The sequence below is a fragment of the Sturnus vulgaris genome, chromosome 14 (assembly GCF_052056855.1).
Source record: "Sturnus vulgaris isolate bStuVul1 chromosome 14, bStuVul1.hap1, whole genome shotgun sequence".
NCBI classification, from domain to species: domain Eukaryota; kingdom Metazoa; phylum Chordata; class Aves; order Passeriformes; family Sturnidae; genus Sturnus; species Sturnus vulgaris.
The window spans coordinates 12,126,226-12,146,765 of NC_142256.1; the positions used below are offsets into that span (position 1 = coordinate 12,126,226).

Below are 20,540 nucleotides of genomic sequence, written 5' to 3' on the forward strand. Positions count from 1 at the left end.
AGGGCCTCTGTTGCCTTCTGCAAAGCAGAGGGGACACTACAGCCTGAGCCCTGGCTGCTCAGATGTACCCCGTGGATGTGTGGCCTGAGCCAGTAGCACCTTTCTGTAGGTGCTGTGGGAGTGCAGAGACTGTGTTGGGCTGAGGTTCTGCTGCCCCACATCCCTCCCCATCACCAGTTTTGCCCTGGGAAACATGGGCTCAGCCTTTGACGGAATAACATCAAGGAAAAACAAAACCCTACTTTGGTTCAGAAATAAAACTGATGCTTTGTGGTTTGTTTGCACCTAGCTGCTTTAATGTTGTGTTTATGTGACTGCCTTCATGGTTAAAATGCACCAACCTCTTCTCTTTTTTTAACTGAGCACCCTGTTCTCTCCATTTCTTCCAGGGAACTGATTGCAAAGCTGAAATCCCACAGCAGTTTCTACAGCAGCTTGCCAGAGTACATCTGCAACCACAGCTCTGCTGTTCAGAATGACACCCTTTGCTGGAATGGACAAGAAGTCGTGGAGAGGTGAATCACATCTCCCTTGACCTCCTCCTCCCCTGTCCTGCTTATCCTTTGTTCACCAGGCACAGGAGCCAGGACATGACTTGCTCCCTTAGGGACCTGGTGTCCAGCTGTGCTGCAGCTGTGTGAGGTCTGCACAGACAGCAGGGCTTGTGTGCTGCCCTGCACTGAGTTTTCTACCTGGTGAAAAGTCTGCATCCATGATGGGATTTGGTCCCCTGCACTGCACGGGGTGGGGATGTCTCCAGCTGGGCTTGGTGCCCTGGTGGCAGGACAGGGTGGTTGGCATCCCCTGCCCCAGCCAGGGAGGGCCAAGGAAGACTCCCTTGTTGAACTTGTCCTTGCTATGGCTCTCAGCTGCAGGAGATGAGCATCACTGAGCTCTGGGGGTGCCACTGCTGCCCTCTGACCACCTTCCCACCAAGTCCTGGCTGTCCTCTCTGGATGGAGCCATTCTCACCAAGGTCCAGCTTGTGCTGTGGGTGCTTTGCCCTGCCCCATTTGCCATTTCAGAGGATATACCAGGGGTAATTGAGGTTAACAGAGGCAGGCACGTGCAGGATTCACACCATAAAGAGCAAGGAAGTGTTAATAGAAATGGAGATTTTTCTTGCAAAAAACACCCCTTGGGAACGTTAAATAGAACTTGGAAATGTTTTTTATAATTATACATAAATCTCCTCTAATCACTCTACTTTGCAAAGCATCTTTTGCTATTAAGTAGTTTTTATAAGGGAAGAAATAGAAATAAAATCAGGAAGTGGTGAAATGTTGAGATATTAATTATGACTTCTTGATCAGTAAGTTACTTCAGGTAGTAATTAGCCTGTACTTGCAATACTGACCTGAAACACTGAATAGACCAAAATAGCATAAAACTCTATTTTGAAAAAAAAAATTGACATCTAAGATCACATGCTTACTAAAATGTACTTATGTTGCCTAAGGAAAAATATGTCCTCTATTGGTACTTATTTCTGGAAAATCCTGAGTTTCTATGCCTGAGACATTCAATTGGAAAGAAAAAGATTATTTCAATGTTGTCTCACTGACTGTTAATTAAAACTTCTAAAGCAGGGCTAGAAACACTACAGCTCTGGAGAGGGGACCTGGGCTTATAGCAGTTCACTGGGGTCATGGCCAGTGGTCCTGGTCCAGGTCCTGCTGACACCACAGCTGGGTGAAGTGGCAGCAGTGGAAAGATGCTGAGTCCAAATCCTCCTGGAAATGTAAATTCAGAGCAGATTAAACATGACTTCAGGTGATTAATGGCCTTCAGCTTTCTGCTGAGAATATCAGGGGACCATCGTGAGCACATGATGGCTTGTCACACAGGTGCCATGGCATGCAGGGGGGGCAAGGCAGGGGGAGGATAAAGTCTGTGTGCATGAAGGGGGCACCAAGATATCAACCCCTGGCTGTTGAGTTAAGGAATAAATGTGCTTGAAGAGTGTGTGCCTTTCCACTCCTCTCCTTGCCCCTCTGATCTGTGCACAGATGTTGCCACCTCTGCCAGCTCCTATGAAATATTAGGGACAGTTCCCTTGCAGGTAGATATTGGAGTTTTTTGCTGTGAGCAGGGAGACCTCAGCTAAATAAAGCTGAGATAAGATAATGGTCAAGAGTGCTCTTCTCCCAGGACCCACTTGCAGAATGTTTCAAATAGAGGCAAATGTAGTTAAAATTATTTCTACACTCATGCGTTTGGACTTCCCAGCTTGGCATCTCTTTCAGAGTGTCTGGGAGGATTCCTGAAAATCAGGAGCATATAAGGTAACAGTGCTGAGTACCCTAAGCTGCCAGTTCCTTTATTTCAATGTTTTCCCCAAGAGGGAGCCAAGCAGCTGTTCATGGTGTAGCAGCTCTTAAGCTATTCTGAGAATGTGTGTTATGTACTGAAGAAATTCTATTCTCCTGCTGGACTGGTGTGTGTCTGTTGGTGATCAGACTCCATCTTGCCACTTTTTGAAAGAAATTTGGTGTGGTTTAAATATCTACTGTTAATTTTGGGTGCTGTCCTGGTGCTTGTCTCACATATGTGGTGGCTGCCAGAGAGGATGGTGGAGACGTGCTGGGATGGTTCCTGTGGCTGGAGTGTTGGCATGGAGGGGTACAGGCTCTTTGGAAGGACAAGCAGGGGAGACAAAAATGGGGTGTCTATGCCAGAGACCAGCTGGAGTGCCTGGGGTTCCACCTGGGGATGGATGAGGAGCTGACCAGGACCTTTTGGGTCAGGATTAAAGGGAGGGCAGAGACAGGTGATGTTGCAGTCTAGCTCTGCTTCAGGCCACCCAAGCTGGGTGGAAGAGGCCCTTTATAGACAGACATGAGCCAGCCTCACTTTCACAAGCCCTGGCCCTCATGAGTGACTTCAACCCTGGTCTCTGTTGGAGGGACAGCACAGCAGGGCATGAGCAATCTCTAGGTTCCTGGATAAACTAGAAAGCTCCTGCTGAATCAGCTGGTCAGATGAAGACCAGGACAGAGTGGTGGTTGGGTGGGTTCTATGCTTCCACGTGTTTCCATGTCTGGTGCTGTGTGGGCAATGGATAAAATTGTTTGAACGTTGTTGGGTCTGTAAGGTCAGTGTGAGCATCTGTCTGAGCATGTCCAGGATTTGATTGTGTGCTTGTAGGGATTGTGGTTATTTACCTCTTGCATTTCTAATGTAGTACCTGAGTGTTCATTAAGTTACTGATTTATCCATTTCCAGACCTCCCTGTCATGGCAAAATTTGTTAGTTATTCTAAGCCCTTTTCCTTAACATGTTCAATCAAGCCTGGAATAGCAACTTCACAGCCCTTGCACTGCACCCAAGGACTTGATAATACCAACAATGTGTATCCTATTATTTGATGCAAACAGTCCTTTCTGCACCCTGCAGTCCTCCTCCTGTGGTTTTTCTGGCTTGGTATTTACTCTGTCCTGTTTATCCCAGTGCTTTGTTACCCAGAGGCAATGAGAGTGTCTCTCCTCCCCATGGACTGGATGTGCTCAATGTCTTTTCCCTGGGTTTCACTTCCCAGTTTGAGCCTTGAACCATCCTCTGTTTCCTCCTTGCTCTTAAGCCCCTCTGCCCTGACTGAAGGTGGCATATCTGGGGCTCCAGTTCAATGCAGCTGGCTGGAGTATTTTATCCTGTTTTTAATCCCTCGGGTTTTTTAAACTGAATCTTACTTTGTGATCCTTTGTGATCATTTGCTTCTCCACGTTGGATCATCTTAATGGCAAGAATTCATCCTCCTTCCCGAGGTTTGATCTATGGGTTAATAGTTTGATTGTAATCCCTATTGTGGGTTTAGGACCTGGTGCCTCGAAATGACTGCTTGTAAACAGTGGCACCCACACAGGAAAGGTTGATTTTTCTGAAATGCAGAACAGTGCCTTGTGTCTTTTCTGTGCTTTTGCGTGGTTGAAGAACATAAGCCAAAGTGGGAAGAAAAAATAAAAGGCAGCTCATTGCTGCTTTTCACACTTCTCAGAGTGTGCAAAAACACACTGTGCTTTTATGGGACGCCACAAAGGTTCACAGCAAAAGCCACAAGTGTCACGTTTCACCACTTGCAGAGAGCTTGCTGAGGGGTCACGGTGCTTGGGTGTTTGTGGTCCTGGGGACCAGACCTTGCTCTGTCTCTGTGCATCCCTGTGCACCTCTTGGCAGCTTTCCTGGGCTCAGTTCCAGGCACTTCCCTGAGACAGACGTGTAGGCAGGGTGGGTGTGCAGCAGCTTAAACCTGCCTGATCGAGGTTTAATGTGATGCCCTTCCTTTCCTCTGTCTTAGTGCCCCATCCTCTCACCAGACCTCCTGCTGCTGGTGTTAGGTGGTGAAATGTTGTCCAGCCTCTCTTATCCTTATCTCCATCCCAAGTAGAGAAAAAACAGAGGTCGATCCTTGTCACTGAAGTCCTGACTGAGTAATTAGCTCATTTAAAGCCTTCAGCTTAAGTCAAGCAGGTGTTGAGATTTCAAACTCACCTCAGTTACTATGGGAGCTCAACGTTGGAATCTCAAAGGTGATTCAAACTTTACATATAGTATCAAGGTTTTGCAGCATTTAATACTAAAAGCCTATTAAATCTAGATTCTCAGAGTTTAATAATCTGCTTACATGAGAATATTCTTTTCAAGCTGTTCTGATTAGAATGACAGCAACATCTGCCTGCTGCAAAACTTGTAAGCACATTAAGCCTTACTGCCATTTCCAAATTTCTCAAGACAAACTCATACATTAATCTAAATAACCAGCATAACTCTTGTTCTCTTTGTACCAATTCAAAATTAATATATTTTTAGCACCTTGCCAGATTCTCTTCTTCAAGCTGGAAGTCTCATATTTCCCTGCTGTTGCCAGCGTACTGTGGTTTGTTTTAATCATACAAATCGTAAACAATGAAAGCACAATTGGAAGCAAGACAGAAAAATGAGATTCTGTAATTGGAACAAAGGAAATTCCATGCCAGCAATAACCCTTTAGTTCATGAACGGTTTGGTTATTTCTGGCAGTGCTGCAAAATATCTGATCCAATGGAATCCCCAAAGAGGGGGCTGTATAACTTTTCAAGCCCATAAAACACAGCTTTGTAGCAAGTATAAGCTATAATGAAAGGATAGTAGGCAAATTCAGTGGGTTATTGAGTGGCCATGATTGTTTCCAGGGTATTTCAGAAAGGAAGATGGTGAATCTTCCTCTATCCTGCTGCTTGGTCTCAGGTTTAGCTGATTTTTCCATAATCTATTTGTCTTGAACTGAAATAAGAATGGAGGGAGACTTCAGGCTGTCTATAAACTCCCGTTGTTCTGCTATGAATATTAAAGTTTTTGCTGTTCCTTCTGAAGTGCCAGGGTCGGGTGATTACCTGAGACCTCACGTTTCTGACCAAGCCATCACCTGCAGCACACTCACTGGCTGTAGAGCTTGGTGTGGGGCAGTTGGGAAGAAGCAGCACTTCTCTTGGCAGGGAACTGACACAGCACGATCTCAGGGGGCTCTCAGAGGCTGCCAGGTGTTGATATTTGGAAATCCAGCAGAAAATGGTTCCTTTTTAGTTAGGTGAGAACACTCCCCACTGAGAGCGTTGCATCCTCCTGGTTGCTTTTGAAGCAGCTTGTTTGGAGCTGCTGGTGGTGTAAATTGACTGCAGCATCACGAGCTCTGCAGTGACTGGAGGACTCTGCCAGCAAGCAGGCAATGCCAGGAAGGCACCTGGGAGCCACACACCCCACCTGTCTCCTGCCTCTTGCACTCCCGTGAAACAGATGCCTGCACATGGTCATGGGCTGGTGGGGACATGCAGCCCATGTGGGAGAGAGCAGTGAGATGGACCTGCACCCCACACCCCATCTGGCATGGGGTACGAGTGGCCAGAAATCTCAGGACAATCTGTCTTTAGAGAGGAAACTGTCAGGAAAAGAATTGTCACCTCTTCCTGGAGGCTTGTGGGCACATGCAGGGCAGGATGAGTGGGTTGGAAAAAGCTTTTCAAGCCTTTTGGCCTCTTCTGCTGATGTGACAGAGGTTGTCTCACTAAACCAGAAATTAGCAGGGGCATAGAGTAAAATGCTGGCTTCACCACTGCACCCACCTTCACTGACCTGTGAAAACCAGCTGGAGGTGAGAGCTGGGTTCCTGTAAGGAGTGGGGGGAGGAGGAGGGAAGGTGAAACTTCTCTTCCTCCCCTTTTTAACCTGTTTTGCCTCCAATGTGGTAAGGACTCGATGTCACCAGTCCACATGATCTGTAGTGAGTCACATCTTGAAATGCAGAACAGCTTTGGGGGTCCGGGGCAGTGTTGCTCTCCCAAACTCAGTTATTAACTCTTGTGCAATGAAACCTCTGTGTCGTGTTGTGTTGTGTCTGTTGTGTTTGTCCCCCACCCACTCTCTCTAACAAGTATAATTCAGTGAACCCAGGTAATGGAGAGAGAGCCTGTGAGGGATACTGTGCTGTTTAAACTGGAGATGAGTTTGAATAAATAATTTGCAACTGGAAGGCAGGCATAAATTAATTGTTATTTGAATGACATACTTACTTTCCTTTTTCTAAAAGGTGTAATTCTTTTTGTTTGACTTTCAGGATTACTTTCTCTAAATCACATGTCAGGCATTGCAGTAACTCATCTCAAAGCCTAGCAGGGCCGAGTAGGATGAACACACATTTTACACTTATTGCCATGTATTTAAATAACATTTGTCATCTTGTCTTCTTTGCTCTGAAATGAAAGCTCGGAATGAGCTGCATTTGGACTGGAAAGACCAAACATTCACAGGAGACATTTGTGAATGGTGGAGAGGAAAGGAGAGGAAAATCCCTCAATTTGACAGCATACTTGGGCATTTATGTCTGGTGGATGAGAACAAGCAGGAAGGGTCTGCAGTTTTACTCTCCCCACAGGAAACTTCAGATTATTGGTGTTTTCATAAGGTGGTTGCCTTTAAAGTAATTTTTAACGAGGGCTGCTTATCAGCCCATTTTACAGTGACATTTGTGTTTGGAAAATACCACATCCCCAGCTAGAGCCCATACCCAGGGAGCCCAGGCAGGGAGATGCTGCTGACTGACGTTGAGACACGTCAAAGACAGAAGTATTTTGGGCTTTGCTTATGAAGTGTGAGCCAGACCATGCTCATGTTGCAACACTGATATCCTTCAGCACACAGACCCCTGGGGACCAGGGTGGGGGACTTTATCCACTGTGCATATTTGCTGTTCCATGCTGGTATCAATCACCATGGCAGAGGCATGTGCTGGCTATCATGAAGTGGCACAAGTGTCCTGCAGAAGGGACAGTTTTATTGGCATAAGCTGAAAACAGCTTGAGATGGCTCAGAGATTTCTCCTTTTCTGCACTGGCTGGAGAACGTGGGAGGAAGGTGGTGCTTTGGCTTTTTTGCCTGCAAGCCCACCAACCCTTCAGCTTGGGGGGATGCAGAGGAGCTGCATGGGTACTGCCCTGGGACCCCCATCCTCCAGCTTGCAGGGGGCTGCAAAGGCATCTCTCTGCCATATTAAGGCCTGGGCTGCAGGGAGGAGTGCCAGCTGCCTTTTCCAGCTTCTCTGGCATTTCAGGAATGCAGGTCTCTTGCTGAAGCTACATTTCAAAGCCTTTAACCCTTTGGCTGGCTGCATCCCACATGCCTGAATGTGGCCGCTCTGTGGGGCACAGAGTGGCACAGCTGAGGGGAGCTGGTGTCCCCTTGTAGCTGAGCACAGCACGAGGTGTCAGCTTGGAGGGAGTGTCCCCCAGAGCACCCAAATCGTGCAGCACCATGTCCCTGGCTGGTGGGATGAACGGGTCCCCATGCATCTCCTTTTTTGCTCAAAGATGTGCAGCCTGCAGGGCCCATTGCCTTGCTGCTGCAAATGACTTGTGTAAGGGTGCAAATGATTCGTTTTGGGTCGGGTACCTACCCTTGTATCTGGCCAGGTGGGAAGCGCCAGGAGGTGACACTCTTTGTCTAACATCACTGTTTTAGGGAGAAATCCCTCTGCAAATGCTGTCAGGTTTGCTTTGCTTCCTTCTCTAGTAGACTTTTCCCCCTGAGAAGGCTGATCTGAGGTCCTCAGCACCCCAGCAGAACCTGGAGAACAGTTTCAGTCTCTGGACATGGAGTTACAGTGTAGTATTGCTGTAGGACTGTGTTCCTCCCTCCTGTACTACGTTGTGTAGGCTGCAGAAATCCTCTCTGGCAGCCGTTGCATGGATTTCAGAAGGGATTTCGCCCACTCAAACCCAAGCTATTGTGTTTCTTTGTATAAAACTGTTTAGGAGAGAGATTGTATTAATTTAGGGATGCACCAAGAGGGCTTGGTTCTGCTCTTGCTAAAACCTGTGTGAGTTTTCCTGATTAATTCTCTGAAACCACAAGAGACCTTTCAGCAATGTACTTCTGAGTTCCACCAGTGTTTTAAATTAAATTTACAGTGACACCAAAGATAGGAATTTCTTTGTCATCTCAAAGCTCACGTGCGCTGTGGCTGCTTTTGTCCAATCTCCAGATGTGTTTGTCGGGTCAGCACGGTGGCAGTAAGTGTCTGTGTGACAAATAAGCAGCAAGATTAATGCCTCACTGCTCCCAGTGCTCTGTCCCCCTGCAAAAAAAAGTTCAGCCCAAGTTCCAGCAGGTCTGCCTGCGGCAGCATCCTCTTCCCACGAGATGGTGCTCGGAGCATGCAGGGCTGTGCCAGGAGCGCAGGGGCTGCTGCAGGCTGGCCCGGGCTGGCCCAGGCTGGCCCCAGGCTGGCCCCTGCTCCCACCCACCCTCCAACTGCACGGGTGAGGGCTTTTCTGAGCCGGGAGTGATTGTGTCTCAGGTGTAGCCGCGTTTTGTGCTTCCCAGGATACCATAACTATTAAAAAAAGGTGTTTTGCAGAATGCTGAGTGCTAACAGGAGAACCCAGGGACAGGGGCAGGGTGTTGGGGTGCAGAGCTGGTGCTGGGCTGGTGCTGAAGTGCAGGGGTGGGATGGCTGTGCAGGCAGCTGCCCCCCTGTTCAGGAGCTGCTGGGGCCTGGGAGAGCCAAGCTGAGGAATCTGCTTTGCAGTGACCTGGACAAGCTGCTTATGGCTGGGAAAGGAATTTATATACACAGGTGTGTGTTCCTGTGCTGTAGGCACAAACACCTCCTTTCCCCTGTCCTTTTTCCTGTGCCATCTCTTCAGTGCAGCACCTTGCAGGGGTGCCAGCCATTAATGGAGATGCATTTGGGGAATGCCTGGTGTTGGGGACCCAGCTGGAGGTGCAGAGAGCTCCTGCACCTGGAACTCCTGGTGTGAGACAGCCTTGGAGTGGAAATCTGCCTCAGTTCTGTAATTAAACTCTGTGAGTGTTTCAGGTCGGGGCAGATTGCTGCTGTGCCAGTATAGATTTGGGGTTGCCTTTGCATCCCCACGTCTGAGTGGATCTCATCCTGTAGTTTAGAGTTTAAGCAGAGTTTAAGCTGAGCCCTGAGTATCCCCAAGCTCCTTTGTGTGCCCTGGTAGCTCTTGTGGCCAAATGTCCACATGCCTCTTGCTTTCTATCCTAGCAAAGCATCCTCCCAGAGTTGGCCCCACCATCCCTCCTGTCTCCCTCCCCTTCTTTAAATGCCTGCTAAAGTCCCTCAGAACCCATGAGAAATGGGCTGACTGTGATTGCCTGAGCGTGCCTGGCAGCATGAGGATGGAAGATTAGCTGGGCAGGGGAGCAGGGAGCTGACAGACAGGGAGGCAGCCACTAGGGCTGGTGCTGGGAGCTGGGTAAAAACATGATGTGTAGGAGATTAATGCAGGAAGGAAAATTCATGGTGTTTACCCATGGCACTGGAAAAACAGATGTACAGTAGAGCAGAGTGATGCTGGTGTTATCTTGGTGATCTCACTTTCAGAAGCTGTGCTGGGGTTTGGCAGTGCCTGTTCTGGCTGCCAGCTCTTGGAGATGAGGGCTTGTTTTGTGCTTGTGGAGCAGCACAGCCCATGGCTGGGGCTGTGATGAATGGCAGCAGCCCAGAGCTCGAGCAGGCTCTGGTGTGCTCTGTGCCACTGCTGTGGCTGCCTGCAGGCAGTGGTGGCAGAGGATTGCTCTGCCTGACCCCGAGTTAGAGTTTGGTGCTTGTCTTGTGCTGGAGCATCATCAGCTGTTAGCCAGATCCTGAGTGTAGAGATGTGTTCCTCCAAAGACAAGCGTGCAGCAGTTCTGTCCCTCTTCCCCTCCCTTTAATCACTCTGGTAAACTTTGTAATTTCATAAATCTTGCAGCAAGTGAATGTATATTTCTTTCCTAAGTGCTGATGAAAACGCTGAGTGCAGCTTGGCCACCTTCCTCTGCAGAGCTGCCCTGGCAGTTTAATCTAGTCTGTGGGGCTTTGCTGACTCCCATGGTACCCATGGTGTAAATCGAGGTACCCTGTGGTGCAGAGCCCAGCACTGTACCAAAGTCAAGGTACGTTCTGTCTGAGCAGTTACTTTGATCCCTAAGGCTGGATCTCATCAAAGACTGAAATCAGGATTGTTTGACAACACCTATTTTCCATTAGCAATGTTGACAGCATTAATTATATTCTGATGCTTTAATTCTTTATTACTGAAATCACACATCAGTGATAGTCATTATTTTGCAAGGGGGTTGATGTTATGCTAATCAGCTTCCAGTTAACTGGGTCATCCTACTCATTTTTTTGGCTGTGGGCACAACACTACTGCTCTTGTACTGGAGTCTCTGTGGTCTGCCAAGATTTATTTTAAACAAACACTAGCAAGCCAGAATTTCTGAGCCAGCTTTTTTAGGACTCTTGGGTGCAAGTTATGTGAAAATATTTATCTCTATTGTATACTGTTTAACATCTTCCTTGGTTACTAATGGACTGGAAAGGACTTCATTGTCCTCAAGTGATACAACTACATCATCTTGCTGCTTTGCAAAGTCAGAGCAAAAATGTTTATGGGAATCTTCTGTCCTTTCTTTGTCATTATTAACTGTCTTGTGCTCTCTGGTTTGGAAAGGGCCTGTGCCTGTCTTGGGATTTCTCACGTTTGTACTGAACTTTAAAGATCTCCCCTCTATTAGCCCATCACATCGTGGTCTTCTCTCTTCTCATTCCTGCAGGTACAGTCCCCAGATCACAAGGAATGGAGCAAAAGCCCAGGCTGGCAACCACGAGGTGAAGGTGAAGGGTCTGGAGCCAGTGATCAGCCAGATTATTGACAAGCTGAAACACATCAACCAGGTTTGTTGCAGACGTGCCAGCAGGGATGTCTCCAGAGTGGGCGGTTTCCAAATCAGTTTGGCCTCCCCCGCACTCTCCCTGGGCTCATCCCGGGTGTCTCCATCTGCAGCAGCTCTGGGAGCCCTGTGTGCAGAGCCTGTGCCACCCTGGCCTGTTGGATGCCTGCTGGTGTGGTTCTGCATGGTGCAGCCTCCCAGGACTCAGCCTGTGCCTGGGTCATGTGTGGGTGCATGGCTGCAGCACAAGAATGCTTCTGCTGGGCATCCATGCCCTTAGCAGTGCAGCTCCAGGAAAGATGGAGCTGATGGGGTGCCCTTGAGCATGATGTGCTGGAAGGGGATCATGTGGCACCTACCCGATGTCCCCTCTGGTTTAAAGAGTTCCTTTTGGCATTGCTCATGGCTGGCAATAAGGGTCACTTTTTTCCTTGATGTATCTCCCTGGGCATTCTCTCCCAGTCAGTAATGGGGCAAGTTACTGTTGAATGGGGAAATGGCAGAGCTGGATGAGATCCTTTCTGCTGGGGAGGAAGCTTCCTTCCCACTGCCTCAGACCTGGCATCCTTCCTGGGACAAGCAGTATCTTGTCTCTACCCATTATGCCACGCCAGGTTAGGCCTGTGAACAAGCCCTGCTGCTGCCAGGGAATTAGGTGGCAGCTCTGCAGAGTGTTCAGCTTGTGGCTGAGCCTTCCCCAGCCTTGGGCCAGCAGGGCTGGGGTCTGCTCTGGACTGTGTCACTGTGTCACTGTGTCACTGTGTCACTGAGTGTGGATGCCACAGTAACTCTTGGAGGAGATGCTCTTCGTGGGCAGATAGTCTGGGCTTGCTGCTTTGCCAGGACACAGCACTGGGAGCTCATAGGCAATCCTGGGGTGGTAATGCTGTTAACAGAGCTGAGCTGCCCCATCTCTCCTGTGAGAGCCCTTCCCAGTGGGGACCTTGCCCACGGTGGCTCTGGCACGAAGCTCTGGGCAGTGGTGGGTTCCTGGGGTTAAGCCCAGCTTTGCTTCCCAGCCGGGTGGGCTGTGAGGGCGGCTCTCTTTGGAGTTGCTGGCTTAGCAACTTTTCTGCTAACCTCTGCTTTCCTGCTCTGAGACTGCCAGGGACTGTTTTCACAGCCATTCCCAGTTTAACCCCCGTGCCCTCCGACACAGGCATGCCTCATTAGGTGCTGTCTGGGAGCAGGATGCAGCGAGGGGTTTGGGGTCCCCAGGAGCACCCCACAATGCAGGACCTGCCATGGGCAGCAGCCCTGCAGCCTGCTCTGCCTTCCCACACGCTCCCTGTGCCGAGCAGTGCCATCTGCCAACAGCCCATAATTATTAGAAGGGGAAAAGCGGGGGGAAAAGCACAATCATCTCCCTATTAAATGGGGTAGAGGGCAGGCTTCAACCTGCAGGTGATAATGATATTTTGCCATTCACAGTGAGAAAGTTGCACCGAACAAAACATGGTTATTATGTACGTGAAACTGCTGACATAAAGTGGTTGTGAAATGCTGGCTGCCAGACTGGGTCAAGTTAGGTCTTTGCTGAGCAGCTTGGGCTTCTGAGGAGTGGAGGTCTGTGGAGTGGGAGACCCTGGGTAAACACTGCTGTGCTCAACTCAGCTGTTTGCAGCAGCAGAGTGTCTCTGTCAGCTGCTGCTCAGAGAAGAATTGTGGTGAGGGGGTGAATACTCAGTCAAGATCTCTGACAGTGCTTCCCCCCCACTGGCTTGCAGTGTCAGGTTGGAATGTGTTATGGGGGGGCAAGTAAGCTGTTTTGGTTTGAACAGCATAAATGTAAGAGCCTGAAAAATGTCAAACCTCTTGTAAAGCTGTGTTTGAGAAAGAGGAGGAACTGAGAATAAAATCAGGAGAAAACGGGAAGTGATTAGTGCAAATTAGTTACAAAGCTTGCCTAGAGAAGCTGTAGCTGCCCCATTCCTGGAAGTGTTCATGGCCAGGCTGGATGGGGCTTGGAGGAAATTGGTCTAAGGAAGGTGTCCCTGCCCATGGCAGGGGGTTGGAACTACATGATCTGTAAGATCTCTTCCCACCCAAACCCATCAGTAATTCTATGATATGATTTTATTCCTGTGGAGGGCCTGTAATCAATGGTCATTAACTTATATACCAGGAAAGTAACTGTGGGGGGTTATTTAAATTGGGGATTGGGGGTGTCAGAGCTTACCATCACATTTTTATTTTCTTTTTTTCACACTTATTTTCTGGCTGAAGGAAGTTTTGAGCTCTCTTTCACATCTGGAATGCATCTTGATTGCCAAAGAGTATTAAATGTGGAAGGAAACAGCAGCTCTGGATGAATTACAGTTGTGTCTTTCAGGTGTTGGCTTCAGATTTGGGAAGCAGTGGGAACTCCCGAGCTGGAGAGGGTTGAAAAATCTCCTTATCCACCAAGCTCAAGCCAACAGTGGCTTTTAAGGATTTTCAGACATCCAGGATCTTTTGGAGAAAAGATCATCTTTGTGGTGCTCAGAGCTGTAAACTGGATTCACCTGTAAATTATTAATCTTGTACAATGGTGTGGCTTCCTCCCCTTGTGTTAGAGATACAGCCTGGGTTTTGTGGGTGTGTGCAGACTCAGGAGCCATGCTGTTTGGTACACAGCTTTTATTTTTACTTGGAGATTTTTGCTAAATATCTGTAATTTGCTGATGACTTCACCTTTATTCCAGGATGCTCATGCTGCTGGAAGTGTCTGTTCTTTCAGTGTTGTGTGTAAAAATTGTGCTTGCTCTTTAGTTCATGTCTTCTCAAATATAATTTGGGTAAATGTTCACACATTCACATGAGAAATTCTCATCCAACCTTTGCAGTTTGAAATGAGAATGGGGTTTGTTCATTAGAATAAAACCCATGGGGATTGAAAGAAGTAGAGAAAACCTAACCCAGAGAAAAGGGGAAGGCAAAGTGCCCCAGACTGTGGTTTTTTGCTGTGAGCACCTATCAAGCTAAAATAAATAAATGAATAAAGCACAGTGCCTGAGTTGTGTGCTGTCTCAAGTCAGCCCTTTCTGGATGAGTCCCCCTCAGTGCTGCCTATTCATCACATCAGGCCATTTTTGTTTCACCCAAACGTGTGATTGTGGCTGATGCTATTTTTTGTGCATTGGTGGGTGAGATGCTTTATTATTGCCATATTGGAATTTTTTTCCTCCCAGTTCTGTTAGATGTCTACCAAGTTTTGATTTGAGTTATTTTTGTTGTGTGCCCAGAGGCATGAACAGCCCATCCATAAATATTAGCATTGTTATCTCAGCTGGGAGGCTAAGGGTCACCTTCAGGAAAATGAGTTGGAATTGGTTCCTAACTTTTATTTCCCAGAGTGGATGGAGTCTGTTTCTAGCTCGAAGGGTTTTCACTCATCCTTTGAGTGAAACTATATTGAAACTGAAAGGTTATTCAGTGTCAGCACAGGGTCTTGCTCAGATTTTTTGTGACTTGGTAACATCCCCAGGCAGAAAGCTGTGTGCAGGGTGAGCCATTGCCTCTGATCACTCCATTTTCCCCTGGCCACAGGCACATTGGAATGGCTGATGGGGATGAGCTTCAGGATTTAAAAGCTATGCATGGAGGTGGGAGATGTGGTGTCACATCCTGGGAGCTCTGCCACACTGGTGAGCTCTGCTGGTCATCCTCCTCCACGGAGGGCTCTGGAGACAGGACCTGGGTGATGCTGGTGGAAGGATGCAGCAGGGGTCACATTGACTGAGGGGACACTCTTGGTCCTCCCTTCTGTCCCTGTCTGTCCTGAAGTGACTTTTATGTCCTTTGCAGTGCCCATGGGGCTCTGACACCTTTGCAGCAGATGCTTCACTTCATCCATGATGCCATCACCTCTTTAAGCTTGTGCCCAGTTGCAATCTCTTTTTATGCTTAGGTAAATCCTGGTGTTTGTCATAGTACTGTCTCGAGGAGGAAGAGCACAATATTTTAAGAAAAGGAGGGAAAAAACACACAAAAAATTAATAGTAAAATCCATAAAAGGAAACTTAGCTGGGGAAGATGTGTCTTTACAAAATTGAATGGCCTGGAAACATATTGTACATTTCCAGACACTCGAGTTAAGGGCTCATTTAGAATATTTCAGATATACTGGAGTTTGACAGTTCTTTGGTTTCCACATCAAACAATCTGTAATTTATTGCCCCATATAGGGACTGTGTTTTTATCATATTGCATATTTTCTAGCCAGAAATCTAACTACCATATAAGCTCTTGAAAAAATAAACCCTTTGGGGATGGGAATCCAGGCAATATGCTTTCACAGACCCTGAGAAACTCCCTTTGATTTATTTCCTTGGAAATAAGGGGAAGACACAATTTCTTGGAGCATTACAGCTGTTCCCCCAAGCAGGGTCTCGCTGCCTTTCTTCATGTGCTCCGTGTAGAGACCCAGTCCTGCAGTGAGCCCCATGTGAAAGAGCCTCACATTGCTCTTAGAGGGGTTTGCAGGAGGATGAGAACGAAATTCAGAAGTTTTACGAGGCAGTAAAACACACAGCTATACTTGGAAGGAAAAAAAAAAAAAAAAAAAAAAAGCCAGGAGGCCCAGAGGTGTGAATGACCGAAGACAAAATAGACCTGAAGTTCACCAGAAAAAAAAGAAAGAAAAAAAAAAGCACGTCCTGGCATTTCCAGAGCCGTGTTTGAAGCTGGTTTGATCAAGCAATATGTCCCATATTTGTTTGTGGGTTTAATGGGCTGTTTCCCGGCCTGGCTGCTGGGAGAGGGCATGGTGGAGGTCACCCAGAAGTTAATTTGGAAAGAGGCCAAAAGGCCACAACTTGATTGAATCAAATGTAAACAAAATAGGCCTGGGAACGGTGTGATGCCCTTGTGCTGGGTCCCCTGCACCCTCTTTGCTCAAAATGCAGTGGTGGAGCCCTGGGGACCAGTGAGGAGGGTCTGAGCCCACCACCCTGACCAGCTCAGGGTGGAAAAGGGACCCAGAGCCTGCTCAGGGCACACAGGGAAATACAAATTTTATTATGGGAGAGCCTGGGGAGCTGGGGACTTTTCAGGAATGTATCTCCCCTTCAGAAAAATCCATTACTTTGACGGATTTGGTGAAAGTTCCCCTATGCCTGCTAGGCTCTCTGAGGTTTATTATTCCCACTGTATTTTAATTCCCCGATCAGATAAAGCTGCATAATAATTAGAAAAATGTGCAAACTGCCAGATTGTTAAATAATGCAAGGCACAACACTAATCACTTGAAAATACAATATTTAAATTGCACCAAAGCAAGTCACTTTGGACTCATTTTCCACCTTTAATAAGTTAGTACTACAGTGTCTGAAGTGTTGTATATATGCAATATAATCTATCAAGTCCTCAAAAGAAATGTTAATAAATACAATAATTACTTGGACACGCCTTTTGTTCATCATTATTAAACAGTTTGTAACAATTAAAATATTAAAACCACATGCTGTTGAAAAGCAACCAGACATTGCAATTATTTCTTATTAAGGCTATTAAATAAAATGACAGAAGATTTTATTTCAATGATAAATGCATTTTAGAATGGATTGGTTAATTCTTCTTTAGTACACAAAATAGTCTATAGCTCCACTGAGTCTAGGCCTGGTATTTAAGGACTAACTCCATTGTCCTTTTAGCTGTGCCTTGGCTGCCATTAACATTGGGTAAATTCTCTCCCACTCTGCATGCAAGTGGCACTGACAGGATTTTACCAGGGCAGTTAAATCAGGGGAAGTGTGACCCTCGGTGATGAGAATGTCATTAAATCTGAAGGTATCTGACAGTCATGTGGCTTTTCAAATCCAAACCCCTTCTTTCCCTCTTCAGGAAGAGCCAGCACCTGCTGGGACCCTATGGCAAACCTCCAGGGCTTGTTGAGGGAATGCTGCATCCACAGGTCACCCACACTGAGTTTTTCTAAAGAGCCAGAGGTTTGTACCTGGTGTGTTTGTGTGCCTGTTTCCAAACAGGTTTATCCTGGAGTGGTCTTATATATGTGAAGGGTTTCAACTTTGTGGCTTCAGCAGGAGACAGGTGCTTCAGGTGTATCCTGCAGGGACCATCCTCCAAACAATGCTGTGGAAAAAACCAGACCAACGCCTTGAAATGAGATTCATTTGCTTTTGTGTACAGAACATGCAGCTGATGCACAGTGGTGCCTTAAAACAAACACCAGATATCCTGTACCAGAGCTGAAGTTTATCCTGTTGTGGAGGAAACAAACCTGAAGGAATCCTTGTGCAGCAAAACCCGGTGTAAGTGGAGCTATTGATAGCAGATTAACAGTTAATTACAGTTATTCTGGGCCTGGCTAATTGTATCAAGTGTCGCCTTGTGCTGTGGCTCAGGCTGTAATTTAATCAGTGGATGTCTGAGGTGGGCGTCCTCCCCCATGGGCCCAGTGACAAAGGACACAGCTCTCTGGTGTTACTGGGGTGTTAAGTGTTTTTCCCCAAAATTTGACTTAACATCAAGGTTTTCAAAATGTGGTCCAGACTGAGAGGGGCCTGGGATTCAAAGAGCTAATCTTGATTGTTCAGAAGGTAACCTCTGGTCTTTTTGGCTGCAGAACAAATCAAATTGCTTTTGTTCCCAAGAAAAAGCCTTGATAACAATAATGTTACTTTTGATTCCAGTTTGAGGTGGTGTAAAACTGCTTAATGATGTTCTCAGGGGTGGGAGGGAAAGGCAGCACTGTCAGACCTGCTGTGGGCAGAGAGGGCCAGCTCTGACAGCAGTTTCCTTCTCCAGCTGTGGGAAGGTGGTGCCCAGCTGTGGCATGGTGTACAGGCAGTGTGCCCAAATGCCTGTGAGATTCCCACTCCACTCTGAGCTGTTGGTGTGCTGGGCAGGTTGGAGCTGGGAATTTCCCCAGTGCAGTTCTGACACTTCACCCAGGCCCTGTGTGTGCAGGAGGAGCCAGGCACAGGCACTGGGGCAGGTATTCCCCTGTGCTGGCACACCCCATTCCCAGTCAGGGAGACCTTCCTGACCTGCCTGCACTGGGGCCGGTGGAAATACCCCTCATGGCTCAGGAGGACTCCTGGTTAATGCTGTTGCTCATTAAACTTCTTAGCTTGGTTTTGACCTGTAGCTGGCTGCAGAGACTGGGTTGTGTTTTTGTGCTTGTGCTGCTGACCCCATGCAATGAGAGATGGCCCTTGCAGCACATCAAACTGTGAGCAAAGAGAGAGGGTTGGGTTGCAGCAAGATTTGTTGCCTGTGGCCTCGCCTGGCTGCATTGCCAGGAGTGATATTTAAGAGAAGGAAATGTGCTTGGCTGAGGACGTGTAAGGAGATGCTGCTGATGCAGCAGGGTCAGCAAGGAAGTGGGAGGCAGCTGGCAGTGGGTGGGTGTTTGAGCCACCAACAAATACCATGATGGGCAGGAAGTTACCTTTTAATTTTGGCAGGACCCCTTGAATGCCTCCTGCCCATGGGTGAGGAAGGACTTTACTGACCTTTTCCTGCAGCACATGATCTCAAAGCTGAGGGTGAGACTCATATAGGTGCATTTCAGGGCTTCCTCTGAGAGTGTTGTGTCTCACTGGGGGAGGGTATAAAGTCACCAGCTTTGAACTTAATTTAAACACTGAGCTGCTTCAGCTGTTCAGTTGGTGTCTGTGCATCTGTGTGGGGGAGAACCACACCAGGCAGGGCTCCTCCTGCCTGCAGCTCCAGAGGCCTGAGCCTTGCTGTTGGCTACATTCAGCATCAGTGATGGGTGTGACACCAGTGTGTCAGCAGTGCCCATGCTGGAGCCTGGATGCTTGGTTCCTTATCCTGTTGGTAGACCCATCCTAGGTGCCAATATTCACACTGGAAAAATTGTGTCCCTGGAGTTTTTTTGTTTTTGCAAGCAGCATCCATGTTCTGCACACTGGCGAGAGCTCAGACCTTGCCCAGGAGCCAGTCCAGCCATCAGCCATTAATTAGAGACCAGCTGCTTGATCCTGCCTAGCTAACAGGTTTGGGGACATTTGCTGTGGAGTCCTCCTCCTCCTCCTGCCTGATTTAAGGCTCTGCTGAAATCAACAGCTTGATAATTAACCCCACGCTGGGGTTGTCTTGTCTGATGGGTGATAACTGGCTTATAAAGCACCTGTTCAGTTCCCTGTGATGCTCTGTGGACCAGGGGACATCTATCAGAGCTGCTTGTAGCTGCTTTTTGGGCTTCCAGAGCCTTGAAGGGAAGTGAATGCAAAAGTAAAGTTTGGAAAGAGGAGCCCCCAGGAGGGCAGGAGGCAGCCAGGGTGCCTCAAGCTGGTGTTCTGACAGAAACCTCTGTGCACAAAAATACACAATTTGAGGAGTGCCTCTCCACTGGGAGCTTTTAGGGGAAAAGGAAAGAGGCTGGAACAGGGGTTTGTGTTGCAGAAGGAGAAGAGGAAGAAAAAAAATCCTTCCGGCCCAGCTCTCAGCTTGCTGTTTCCTACCTGGTGCCAAGGACGAGATGTTTGTGTCACAAGCAGCCGGAGAGCACCACGTGTGCCAGAGCCTGAGCCAAGAGGAAATGTCCCAGCTGCTCCCACAGCCTGGGCTGGGCTGGAGGAGGCTGTGCCAGGATCCCCTGGCTGCTGCACCCCTGCCTGGGTCAGCTCTACAGAGCCTGATCCCCTCTACAGAGCCTTGGGGCTGTTAGAGCAGATGGCTCGAGGTGGTGAGACCTGCATGTCCTTCAGGGTGCTCCTGCATACAGAACACCATCCATCCATTCCTCCATCCATCCATCCATCCATCCATCCAGACCCTGCTCAGATGTCTGAAGGATGTGATGACAATGAGGGTGGTTGATGGCTCCACCTCTGCCCATTTTGTCTTGTTCCTTGTGCTCCTACTTTGCTTGTTGTCTCATGTTTCATCTTCTGGTGGCTGCACTTTGGACCTTCCTGAGTGGTGTTTGGATAGAAGAGCAGGGTTCTGCTCCAACAAAACTAAACAAAATATGGAAAATATGGATAATAGCAGTGATGGGTCCTGGCCCATGTAGGCTCCCACACCCCTCCTTCACTCAGCTGCCAATGCCTCGAGGGGTGGCTGCTTGAGAGGTGGAGAAATTGGTCCAGGATCTCATTTCTAGTGACTCAGAGCAAGTGGAAAGGAGAGGGGAAGGCAGCTGGGGCTACTGGTAGGAGACTGAGAAACTTTGTGGGGAGGAGGAGCAGGAATATGATGCCAGAGGAAGAGCAGTGTGGAAAGGGGACAAGATAGACAGCCCTTGCAGGTAGCAAGAAAGGGAACATCTTTGCAGAACCTTTTGCACCACCTTTGACAGGTGTGGGTGCTTAATGTGCCTGATCATCCCAGGCAAAGTGAAGAAGAGCTGGATGGGA

The 20,540-nt window shown here is 48.0% G+C and overlaps 1 protein-coding gene across 5 annotated transcripts in view; it reads left to right on the forward strand.

Moving 5' to 3' along the window:
- Positions 1–20,540, forward strand: part of GPC3 (glypican 3) — a 142,371-nt gene that overhangs the window by 88,683 nt on the left and 33,148 nt on the right. For all 5 annotated transcript variants that reach the window (XM_014885959.2, XM_088173145.1, XM_088173146.1 and 2 more), the window contains 2 exons: positions 390–515; positions 11,095–11,215. In XM_014885959.2, coding sequence (XP_014741445.2) covers positions 390–515; positions 11,095–11,215 — 247 coding nt within the window. The remainder of the gene's footprint in view (positions 1–389; positions 516–11,094; positions 11,216–20,540) is intronic.